This window comes from Salvelinus namaycush, chromosome 23 (assembly GCF_016432855.1).
Source record: "Salvelinus namaycush isolate Seneca chromosome 23, SaNama_1.0, whole genome shotgun sequence".
In the NCBI taxonomy this organism is placed as follows: Eukaryota; Metazoa; Chordata; class Actinopteri; order Salmoniformes; family Salmonidae; genus Salvelinus; species Salvelinus namaycush.
This window is the reverse complement of record NC_052329.1, coordinates 44,841,685-44,854,314: the sequence shown is the minus strand read 5'-3', so window position 1 is coordinate 44,854,314 and position 12,630 is coordinate 44,841,685. Positions and strand designations below refer to the sequence as shown.

Genomic DNA, 12,630 nt, shown 5'->3' with positions numbered 1-12,630 from the left:
CTCGCCAACGTGCAATCATTGGACAATACATTAGACGAGGAACGATCACGAATATCCTACCAACGGGACATCAAAAACTGTAATATCCTATGTTTCACGGAATCGTGGCTGAATGATGACATGGATATTCAGCTAGCCGGATATACTTTGCACCGACAAGATAGAACAGCACACTCTGGTAAAACGAGGGGGGGGGGGCGGCCTGTGTATATTTGTAAACAACCGCTGGTGCACGAAATCTAAGGATGTCTCTAGATTTTTCTCGCCTGAAGTAGAGTATCTTGTGATAAATTGCAGGCCACACTACTTGCCTAGAGTTTTCAGCTATACTTTTCGTGGCTGTTAATTTACCACCACAGATGGATGCTGGCACTAAGACCGCACTCAGTCAGCTGTATAAGGAAATAAGCAAACAGGAAACCACTCACCCAGAGGTGGTGCTCCTAGTGGCCGGAGACTTTAAAGAAGGGAAACTTAAATCAGTTCTACCTAATTTCTATCAACATATCAAATGTGCAACCAGAGGGAAAAAATTATAGATCACCTGCACTCCACACACAAAGACGCGTACAAAGCTCTCCCTCGCCCTCCATTTGGTAAATCTGACCACAACTCTATCCTCCTGATTCCTGCTTACAAGCAAAAATTAAAGCAGGAAGCATCGGTGACTCAGTCTATAAAAAAGTGGTCAGATGAAGCAGATGCTAAACTACAGGACTGTTTTGCTATCACAGACTGGAACATGTTCCGGGATTCTTCCGAAAGGCATTGAGGACTACACATCAGTCACTGGCTTTATCAACAAGTGCATCGAGGACGTTGTCCCCACAGTGACTGTACGTACATACCCCAACCAGAAGCCATGGATTACAGGCAATATTCGCACTGAGCTAAAGGGTAGAGCTGCCGCTTTCAAGGTGCGGGACTTTAACCCGGAAGCTTATAAGAAATCCTGCTATGCCCTGCGACGAACCATCAAACAGGCAAAGTGTCGGCCTCACGGGTGGCGCAGTGGTCTAGGGCACTGAATCGCAGTGCTAGCTGCGCCACCAGAGTCTCTGGGTTCGCGCCCAGGCTCTGTCGCAGCCGGCCGCGACCGGGAGGTCCGTGGGGCGACGCACAATTGGCCTAGCGTCGTCCGGGTTAGGGAGGGTTTGGCCGGTAGGGATATCCTTGTCTCATCGCGCTCCAGCGACTCCTGTGGCGGGCCGGGCGCAGTGCGCGCTAACCAGGGGGGCCAGGTGCACGGTGTTTCCTCCGACACATTGGTGCGGCTGGCTTCCGGGTTGGAGGTGCGCTGTGTTAAGAAGCAGTGCGGCTTGGTTGGGTTGTGCTTCGGAGGACGCATGGCTTTCGACCTTCGTCTCTCCCGAGCCCGTACGGGAGTTGTAGCGATGAGACAAGATAGTAATTACTAGCGATTGGATACCACGAAAATTGAGGAGAAAAGGGGCTAAAAATAAAAAAATTAATAAAATAAAAAATAAAAAAATAAAATAAAACTGGCAAAGTGTCAATACAGGGCTAAGATTGAATCGTACTACACCGGCTCTGACGCTCGTCTTATGTGGCAGGGCTTGCAAACTATTACAGATTACAAAGGGAAGCACAGCCGCGAGCTGCCCAGTGACACGAGCCTACCAGACGAGCTAAATCACTTCTATGCTCGCTTCGAGGCAAGCAACACTGGGGCATGCATGAGAGCATCAGCTGTTCCAGACGACTGTGTGATCACGCTCTCCATAGACAACGTGAGTAAGACCTTTAAACAGGTTAACATTCACAAGGCTGCGGGGCCAGATGGATTACCAGGACGTGTGCTCCGGGCATGTGCTGACCAACTGGTAGGTGTCTTCACTGACATTTTCAACATGTCCCTGTCTGAGTCTGTAATACCAACATGTTTCAAGCAGACCACCATAGTCCCTGTGCCCAAGAACACGAAGGCAACCTGCCTAAATGACTACAGACCCGTAGCACTCACGTCCGTAGCCATGAAGTGCTTTGAAAAGCTGGTAATGGCTCACATCAACACCATTATCCCAGAAACCCTAGACCCACTTCGATTTGCATACCGCCCAAACAGATCCACAGATGATGCAATCTCTATTGCACTCCACACTGCCCTTTCCCACCTGGACAAAAGGAACACCTATGTGAGAATGCTATTCATTGACTACAGCTCAGCGTTCAACACCATAGTACCCTCAAAGTTCATCAATAAGCTAAGGATCCTGGGACTAAACACCTCCCTCTGCAACTGGATCCTGGACTTCCTGACGGGCTGCCCCCAGGTGGTGAGGGTAGTTAGCAACACATCTGCCATGATGATCCTCAACACTGGGGCCCCTCAGGGGTGTGTACTTAGTCCCCTCCTGTACTCCCTGTTCACCTACGACTGCATGGCCAGGCATGACTCCAACACCATCGTTAAGTTTGCAGACGACACAACAGTGGTAGGCCTGATCACCGACAACGACGAGACAGCCTATAGGGAGGAGGTCAGAGACCTGGCCGGGTGGTGCCAGAATAACAACCTATCCCTCAACGTAACCAAGACTAAGGAGATGATTGTGGACTACAGGAAAAGGAGGACCGAGGACGCACCCATTCTCATCGACGGGGCTGTAGTGGAGCAGGTTGAGAGCTTCAAGTTCCTTGGTGTCCACATCACCAACAAACTAGAATGGTGCAAACACACCAAGACAGTCGTGAAGAGGGCACAACAAAGCCTATTCCCCCTCAGGAAACTAAAACGATTTGGCAACATCGAGAGCATCCTGACTGGTTTCATCACTGCCTGGTACGGCAATTGCTCAGCCTCTGACCGCAAGGCACTACAGAGGGTAGTGCATACGGCCCCGTACATCACTGGGGCTAAGCTGCCTGCAATCCAGGACCTCAACACCAGACGGTGTCAGAGGAAGGCCCTACAAATGGTCAAAGACCCCAGCCACCCAAGTCATAGACTGTTCTCTCTACTACGGCATGGCAAGTGGTACCGGAGTGCCAAGTCTAGGAAAAAACGGCTTCTCAACAGTTTTTACCCCCAAGCCACAAGACTCCTTAACAGGTAATCCTGTACTATTTGCATTGTGTGCTCCCCCCCACCCCTCTTTTACGCTGCTGCTACTCTCTGTATACCATATATGCATAGTCACTTTAACTATACATTCATGTACACACTACCTCAATTGGCCCGACCAACCAGTGCCTGTATGTAGCCTCGTTACTGTTATAGCCTCGCTACTGTATATAGCCTCGCTACTGTTATTTTTCACTGTCTTTTTACTTTCGTTTTTATTTCTTTACTGACCTATTGTTCACCTAATACCTTTTTTGCACTGCTGGTTAGCGCCTGTAAGTAAGCATTTCACTGTAAGGTCTACACCTGTTGTATTCGGCGCACGTGACAAATAAACTTTGATCTGATTTGAAGTGGAGGAGGGTGTGTCTTTTATGTGTTTGAAACGCAGCGTTTTACGAGATCAGTCCATACTCAAAGTTTTGCTTAGACGGGAGGTTTAGACCTTTGGTCTAAATTGGCTAGCTGCTAGATTTTCTCATAGGCAAACCTGGCACAATTAGCCACTATGCTAAGTACGACCAGCTGATCAGAATGATTTTGTCAGGTAACAAATTCAGCCAATTTAAATAGTTTACGTTGAACCAACACTTTTTCATTAAAATAAGTCCAATGGCACATTCTGTTAATCAAAAGTGTTTGAATCTCACATTAGTTTTTTCCCCTTTGAAATGTAGAATTACATTTATTGTTTTAGTGTGCTGAGAACGGAAGCGCAGCCAACAGATTGAAAATGTAGATTAAGAATGGATTTAATACGTCTTTCTTCAGCCTTGTAGACAAGCACACTGCTAGGGCCTAATAATCATATTTCATAGGCTATATTACATGGACGTGTACACCTAAATGTACAACGTTTTATATGTATTTTAGCAATCATCTACTTTGTCACATATGCATTATTTGACTCGAGGACCAGCAGTGAAGCGTTTTTTCCTCAAAGAAACACCTTGCCCGAGTGAATTTCAAACTCACAGTCATCGTATTTTGCCATCTCTGGGGTTACCGCCACTAGTTAGTTAAAGCAGTAAGGGGTAAATTACAGTTATTTGACAAGAACACGAGCGTCATCCACTTCCTTTTTTACGATGTACGAATACAAACTTACATGTTGTATAATTCTCCTACATCTTTACTCCTGTGAAATCACATGGATGTTTGTGAAACAAACAGGCAAAAACTTGGAATATGGTCATACATGTGTACACGAAAATGTGTCTTTTTGAATTTTGTGTAATGTTAGTAGGCTAGCCTAGTCAAGGATGCATCAGGCAATACATATTGGCACACTTCACTTCTTGTTGCAGACCAAGAGTAACAAAGTAAACCTTGAAGTTGGAGGTTTAAGAATCTCATTATGTCATTATGATGAGGATTTGGGCATCTTAAAGAAACATTAGATCCATGCTTAGGGCCAGACTCCTAGTTCCAGTTCCTTCTGTATGTAACTAAATCACTAACAGTTTGAATATGGCTTTCGTTGACCTTAATGACCTTGGTAGACTCACCTCTGGGCCGGCGTCACCAGGCGCACCTGGCTTCCCTTCGTCTCCTCTCCTCCCAGTGAAGCCTGGACGACCAGCCGGCCCTGCGAGGCCAATGTCTCCCTTCACACCTAGAAACCAACCAGACTTTACACGCTTACATTGTAACTCACATCCAGTGGTCAACATAAATCAGGGCGCACAAAAAGATTACAGTGCACAAAAAGATTCATACCTCAACAGAGATAGAATAAAATAGTATTACAAGGACCTTCCCAGCAGACATTCTAAGGACATTTGGTGACCTTCATATTAGGCCCGTTTTAGGGTTATGGCGAGATGCTATCCCAGCATGCCGTTCTCTAGATCTAGGAGTCTTTTGCCTAGAGTTCCCTCTGTCATTGACGACCAGGCCAGGATGTTTTTAGGGCGTTCTCAGGACACTCAGTGTATCAGTTGGCAGGACGTCACCCGGTGGAATATCCCCCCCCCCAAAATAACTCTACCCACCTACCTGGGCATCTGCACCCTCATTTCATTATACACTGCCTTCGAAGTATTCAGACCCCTTGACTTTTTCCACATTTTGTTACGTTACAGACTTATTCTAAAATTGATTAAAATGTTTTTTTCCCCTCAACAATCTTCACACAATCCCCCATAATGATAATGCAAAAATTACGCTACAAGCTTAGCACCCCTGTATTTGGGAAGTTTCTCCCATTCCTCTCTGCAGATCCTCTCAAGCTCAGTCAGGTTGGATGGGGAGCGTTGCTGCACAGCTATTTTCAGGTCTCTCCAGAGATGTTGATCGGGTTCAAGTCCGGGGTCTGGCTGGGCCACTCAAGGACATTCAGAGACTTGTCCAGAAGCCACCCCTGCGTTGTCTTGGCTGTGTGCTTAGGGTCATTGTCCTGTTGGAAGGTGAACCTTCACCCCAGTCTGAAGTCCTGAGCACTCTGGAGCAGGTTTTCATCAAGGATCTCTCTGTACTTTAATCCATTTATCTTTGCCTCGATCCTGACTAGTCTCCCAGTCCCTACAGCTGAAAAACATTCAGGCCAAAGAGTTCAATCTTGGTTTCATCAGACCAGAGAATCTTGTTTCCTATGGTCTGAGAGTCCTTTAGGTGCTTTTTGGAAATATCCAAGCGGGCTGTCATGTGCCTTTTACTGAGGAGTGGCTTCCGTCTGGCCACTACCATAAAGGACTGATTGGTGGAGTGCTGTAGAGATGGTTGTCCTTCTGGAAGGTTCTCCCATCTCCACAGAGGAACTCTAGAGCTCTGTCAGAGTGACCATTGGGTTCTCGGTCACCTCCCTCACCAAGGCCCTTCTCCCCCGATTGCTCAGTTTGGCCAGGCGACCAGCTCTAGGAAGAGTCTTGGTGGTTCCAAACTTCTTCCATTAATTATGATGGAGGCCACTGTGTTCTTAGGGACCTTCAATGCTACAGACCTTTTATGGTACCTTCCCCAGATCCGTGCCTTGACACATTCCTGTGTCAGAGCTCTACGGACAATTCGTTTGTCCTAATAGCTTGGTTTTTGCTCTGACATACACTGTCAACAGTGGGATCTTATATGGACAGGTGTGTGCCTTTCCAAATCATGTCCAAGCAGTTGAATTTAACACAGGTGGACTCCAATCAAGTAGTAGAAACACTTCAAGGATGATCAATGGAAACAGGGTTTATATGAGCTCAATTTCGAGTCTCATAGCAAAGGGTCTGAATACTGATGTAAATAAGGTATTTCTGTTTTTTATATTTAAGAAATTAGCAAACATTTCTAAAAACCTGTTTTAGCTTTGTCATTATGGGATACTGTGTGTAGATTGCTGAGGATTGTTATTTATTTAATCAATTTTAGAATAAGGCTAACATAACAAAATGTTGAAAAAGTCAAGGGTCTGTTACTGTTGCCCAGCCCATCAAGCCCTGATTGGTGAACTACTGATCCATTCACAGACCTTTGTCTGTTGGAAAGGTTAGGGACACCCAACTACATGAACAGTGCTTAACATACAATGATTTCACTGTACATATTTGACACACTTTGACATCAATGATTTCATTGTAAATGTTCATTTATACAGTACTTACTCTTCAACATGTCCTCATCTGGGATTTAAACTCACAACCTTTGAACTCACAACCATTACAATATTCCAGCTAAGCCACCATTAGTGTTAATCGATTAGTAGGATTTGGTTTCATAAAAAAAATAAAAATACATATTATATTCACGGTTTTCAATTTGAGTTCAAAAACATTTTTTTAAATAAATGCATTATGTGGGTTGAATTGTGTAACAACACAGAATAAAACAATTGATGGTATTTAGTATTTATACAGATTTTTTTTTAAACGCAATATGCTACAATTCCAAAGAGTTACAGTTCATATAAGGAAATCAGTCAATTGAAATAAATGCATTAGGCCCTAATCTATGGATTTCACATGACTGGCCAGGGGTACAGCCAATCACAATGAGTTTTTCCCCACAAAAGAGCTTTATTACAGACATAAATACTCCTCAGCACCACCACCCCTCCTCAGACGATCCCACAGGTGAGGGAGCCGGATGTGGAGTTCCTGGGCAGGCGTGGTTACATGTGGTCTGCGGCTGTGATGCCGGTAGGATGTACTGCCAAATTCTCTAACACGATGTTGGAGGCAGCTTATGGTAAATAAATTAACATAAAATTCTCTGAACATTCAATTCTGTGGTATTGTGGTATGTGATAAAACGGCACATTTTAAAGTGGCCTTTTACTGTTCCCACTACAAGGTGCACCTGTGTAATGAGCATGCTGTTAAATCAGCGTCTTGATATGCCACAACTGTCAGATAGATGGATAATCTTGGCAAAGGAGAAATGCTCACTAACAGGGATGTAAACAAATTCCTCCACAAAATGTTAGAGCAATAAGCTTGTTGTGCATATGGAAAACTTAAGGGATCTTTAATTTCAGCTCAGGGGACCAACACTTTTTACATTTTACGTTTATATTTTTGTTCAGTATAAATACATCCAGTGGCAAGATAGAATGTTCAAAATCGACCAATGAAAAGTCGCCCTTACCTTTAATGCATAGATAGATGTCACCTTTCTGACCTTTTGGACCCCGGACACCTGCAAATCCTGGGAAGCCCTATAAAATGGATTATTTTGTTTTTATCAACTCAACATTAACCTGGTTCTGTTTGTTGTGTATAGCCTTGGCTAAGCATTGCAACTATAGGATCAATTATGGTTGGGCAGGAGTTGTCCCAGAGGTGCCAATCGGCCTATAGGCAGGCTACATGCTGCACGTAGGGCCCTGCGAATTGCAGGATATTAACATTTTTCGCTCCCCCACCAAGAGGGAGCTCACTAAAATGTTTTGATCACAAGTTGGGGGGGACACGCAACCAAATCTTGCTTAATTTATTGGGCCTAGGGTGCATGATATGTGCCTTGATATTCTGGTTTTCACGGAGATCTGGTTCAAGGGTTCGATCAAGGATATGGACAATGAAATTACATCTTCAGGTGTGATAGACTAAAAAAGGGGGAAGGGGTGGCCACATATGTGAAATCGACTCGTTCTCTAAGCGTCACTATCCCCCAAAAGTTTGTGTTTGGTTGTAGCTGTGGCGTCACACCAAAATACGCATTTGTTTGTAGTAGGGATCGCCCCCTTGCTGCACTGATGGAAGCGGTTGATACTATTCTGAATATTTTTAACCTTTTCTATCATCGGAATTTAGTTATTTTATGAGATTTTTACTTTAAGTGGCTTACCCCGGCCTCTGATCATTTGAAGAATATTTGTTTTGACTTTAACCTGACTTCCGCCCCGCACCTATTGAGTGGTGTATTTGCTAATGACATCAGTGATAACGTATGTTTTAGAGATGACAAACATAAAAACATTGATCCTCGTATAATTATGTAGATAAATGTTTTATTTTACTCCTCTATCAGCTGCATGCCTGAATCTGAATTGGCTCTTGAACTTTTCTCAACTATTGTTATATCTCTAGCAGACTAACATGCTTGCATTAAACGCCGTAGAGTTAAAAATAGAACAAATCCTTGGTTCTCTATAGAGCTTAAAGATCTCATTATGATGAGAAATCAGGGCCAAGGCTAAAAAAGCTGACTCGGCACTGTGCTGCCCTCTTTATTGACATATTGTAGGCTTTCAGTTAGGTTTCCTTGAAATGAAGAAAGGTGTCCCATGGTGATCCATTTTAGGTCCTGTACTTTTTACTGTCTATATAAACAATGTTGATCTATCTGCAATTTTTTTTTTTTTTACATACACCTGTATCCAAATGACACTGTTGTGTTTGCTATTGCCCACATGGTTGACCCGGCTCTTTTGGAGGTTCAATCTGCCTTTATTGCTTTGCGGAATGCCTTTGTTGAACTGAAATTGGTATTTAATGCCGGTAAAACAAAGTATATGTTATTCTCCAAATCATGTAAAAATGTATCTGATGATTCATGCATATTTACATTGGTTGGTGCCCTCATTGATCGTGCCCCCACTTATAAATAACTCTGTATCTGGATTGACGAAAAACTATCTTTCAAAAAGCATGTTGATGAGTTAGTTAAGAAATTAAGAATTAAAATGGGCTTCCTTTTATAGGAACAGGTCATGCCAGTCATTAAATAGCAGAAAACAAATAATGCAGTTAACATTCATACTGGCTCTAAAATATGGCGATATTCTCTATATGAATGCAGCTGCCACTGTATTGAAGCCATTGAAAGCAGTTTATCATAACGCACTATGCTTTATTAAGGGTGATAGGTTCTGTACACATCACTACATTCTGTATCAGAAAGTGGGCTGGCCCTCTTTGAAGTCTCGTAGATTGATGCATTGCACTATATTTGTTTATAAAGGCCTACTGCATAAAGTTCTGCCGTACCTTTCTTCATTGTTAACTTACAGATGTACGAGATACCAGACCCGGTCTCAGGGATGGATAACTCTGGAGATCCTTTCGATCTCCACTGAGTTAGGTCAATCTGCTTTTATTATTTCTGCACCTTACTTGTGGAATAATTTCCAAGGCTAAAAAACGTTGATTAATTGGTGCCTCTAAGACAATTAAAAGGCTGATTGAGGACCTTTTTACTGAAGAATGTGTTTGTTTTCTATGATTGTGTTTTCCTTTTTGTGTATTGATGTGTACAGGGCATTTGGAAAGCATTTGATTAAAATTGATTAAGTTAAATGTTTTCCTCATCAATCTACACCCAATACTGCATAATGTCAAAGCGAAAACAGGTTTAGATATTTTTGCAAATGTATTAAAAATAAAAAAACAGATACTTTGTTTACATAATATTCAGACCCTTTGCTATGAGACTCCATTGATCATCCTTGAGATGTTTCTATCCTTGAGATGTTTCTCCACCTGTGGTAAATTCAATTGATTGGACATGATTTGGGAAGGCACACACCTGCCAATATAAGGTCCCATAGTTGACAGTGCAAGTCAGAGCAAAAACCAACCCATGAGGTCGAATTAATTGTCCGTAGAGCGCAGAGACAGGATTGTGTCGAGGCACAGATCTGGGAAAGGGTACCAAAACATTTCTTCAGCGTTGAAGGTCCCTAAGAACACAGTGGCCTCCATCATTCTTAAATGGAAGAAGTTTCGAAACTGAGCAATCGGCCAAACTGAGCAATCAGGGGAGAAGGGACTTGGTTAGAGAGGTGACCAAGAACCCGATGGTCACTGTGACTGAGCTCCAGAGTTCCTCTGTGGAGATGGGAGAACATTCCAGAAGGACAACCATATCTGCAGCACTCTACCAAGCAGGCCTTTATGGTAGAGTAGCCAGACAGAAGCCACTCCTCAGTAAAAGGCACTTAACAGCCCGCTTGGAGTTTGCCAAAAGGCACCTAAAGGACTCTCAGACAATGATAAAAGAGATTTTCTGGTCTGATGAAAGCCAGATTGGACTCTTTGGCCTGAATGTCAAGTGTCACGTCTGGACGAAACTTGGCACCATCCCTACGGTGAAGCATGGTGGTAGCAGCATCATGCTGTGGGGATGTTTTTCAGCGGCAGGGACTGGGAGACTAGTCAGGATCGAGGCAATGATGAACGGAGCAAAGTACAGAGAGATCCTTGATGAAAAGCTGTTCCAGAGCACTCAGGACCTGAGTGGGGCGATGGTTTTACCTTCCAACAGGACAAAGACCCGGCCAAGACAACGCAGGAGTGGCTTTTGGACAAGTCTCAATGTCCTTGAGAGGCCCAACCAGAGCCCAGACATGAACCCGATTGAACATCTCTAGTGAGACCTGAAAATAGCTGTACAGCGACGCTCTCCATCCAACCTGACAGAGCTTGAGAGGATCTGCAGAGAAGAATGGGAGAAACTCCCCAAATACAGGTGTGCCAAGCTTGTAGCGTCATACTCAAGAAGACTAGATGCTGTAATTACTGCGAAAGATGCTTCAGCAAAGTACTGAGTAAAGGGTCTGAATACTTATGTAAATGTGATATTTCATTATTAAATTTTTTATAGATTTGCAAACATTTCTGAAAACCTGTTTTTGCTTTGTCATTATGTGGTATTGTGTATAGATATTTGAGTGAAAAAACTATTTAACACATTTTAGAATAAGGCTGTAACGTAAAAAAATGTGGAAAAGTCAAGGGGTCTGAATTCTTTCCGAATGCACTGGATATTGATGTGTATAGTGTATATTGATGTCCATTGATGTGTATACAGGGCTCATCTGTAAAAGAGATCTTGGTCTCAGCATGACCCTGTCAAAATAAAGGTTAAATAAAAATATAGCTTTTCCTGATCCGCTCACAGGGTCAGGAAAAACTCTTGGTCTTAGTTAGAACACTGACAATGATACTCACGTCTGCCCCACTTCTTCCTATGTCCCCGGGAAAACCAATGTCGCCCCTCGGGCCTGGTGCCCCACAAAGTCCTGGTAACCCTGGCAATCCCGGAATCCCCACGACGCCAGGGTCTCCCTTTGAAGGTGGGAGAAGCTCACAATCACAATCACCATCACTTCCTAAAAACAATGAGACAAAGAGAATAAGAAAGATACAGGATTAGGGTTTCACTAATTTGACAAAGGGGCCAATTACAGATATTGACATCATTGAAGGGGCCAGAAAATGGAGCACAATTCTTAATTATTTAATGTATGGTGGGCCACACAATAAATGGCTTGCAGGCCACATTTGGCCGGACATATGCTGTGTTGTGCACCCCATGGAATACAAAAAGGCATAGAGTACAGATGCAGGATCTTAATTTGATAACTTCTTTGTGGATAAGAATATTTCTGCTTAGCAGGACATGCAAACCTGTAGTGTATTTGATTTTTACAAAGGGTTCTAAAGTTTGTAATTTCCACTTTCGAAATAACATCCACAACAACCGTCTTTTACACTCAGTTTCTAACTGCTGTTGAACTTATTTCTTCAAATTGATCCTCACAGTGAGTTTTAAAACCACAACACTGTTTTGATGATAAGTGTTTGATGTAATTTTTTATTGTATTTGCATTGATGTCAGTGGTTAGAGGGACAATAGAGCCCTGAGTACCAGGCCATTAGGACCTGATGGTAGTTAGCAAGTTGGGTACTAGCAAAGCATGTCCAGAGTGCATGAAAGGAGATCACATGGCATGTGGAATTTTACCGCGGTCATGACTGCCGATGTGGCGGTAATACAGTCACCGCAACAGCCCTAGACACGCACTAATAATTCCACATGAATAAATCCATGTTACATAACAACTCACCTCTGCTACCAGGGAACCCTGCAGATCCAGGAGGACCTTGATCTCCATCTGCTCCAGGCTCTCCTGGTGAACCAGGGGTGCAGTACGTACCTGCAGCACAACCATGATTATACACCTTGACCGAATATCCCAATGGCTGAGTGAATGGGTACTCAAATATTTTGAGAGATCAATTCAATCGAATCCACAGTGCACTATTCATACAGTATGTTTTTATCCTATGGTCGAATGAAATCAATGAATGGTTTTGGGTACTGTAAAAATGACTGCT

At 43.3% G+C, this 12,630-nt stretch overlaps 1 protein-coding gene across 1 annotated transcript in view; it reads right to left on the bottom strand.

The window, feature by feature from the left end:
• LOC120018703 (collagen alpha-1(I) chain-like) overlaps positions 1–9,508 on the bottom strand; it is a 42,759-nt gene extending 33,251 nt beyond the window's left edge. The window contains exons 1-2 of the mRNA XM_038961905.1: positions 9,499–9,508; positions 4,594–4,700 (exon numbers count right to left, since the gene is read on the bottom strand). Of these exons, the coding sequence (XP_038817833.1) occupies positions 4,594–4,700; positions 9,499–9,508 (117 nt within the window). The remainder of the gene's footprint in view (positions 1–4,593; positions 4,701–9,498) is intronic.
• Between the last annotated feature and the right edge of the window lie 3,122 nt (positions 9,509–12,630).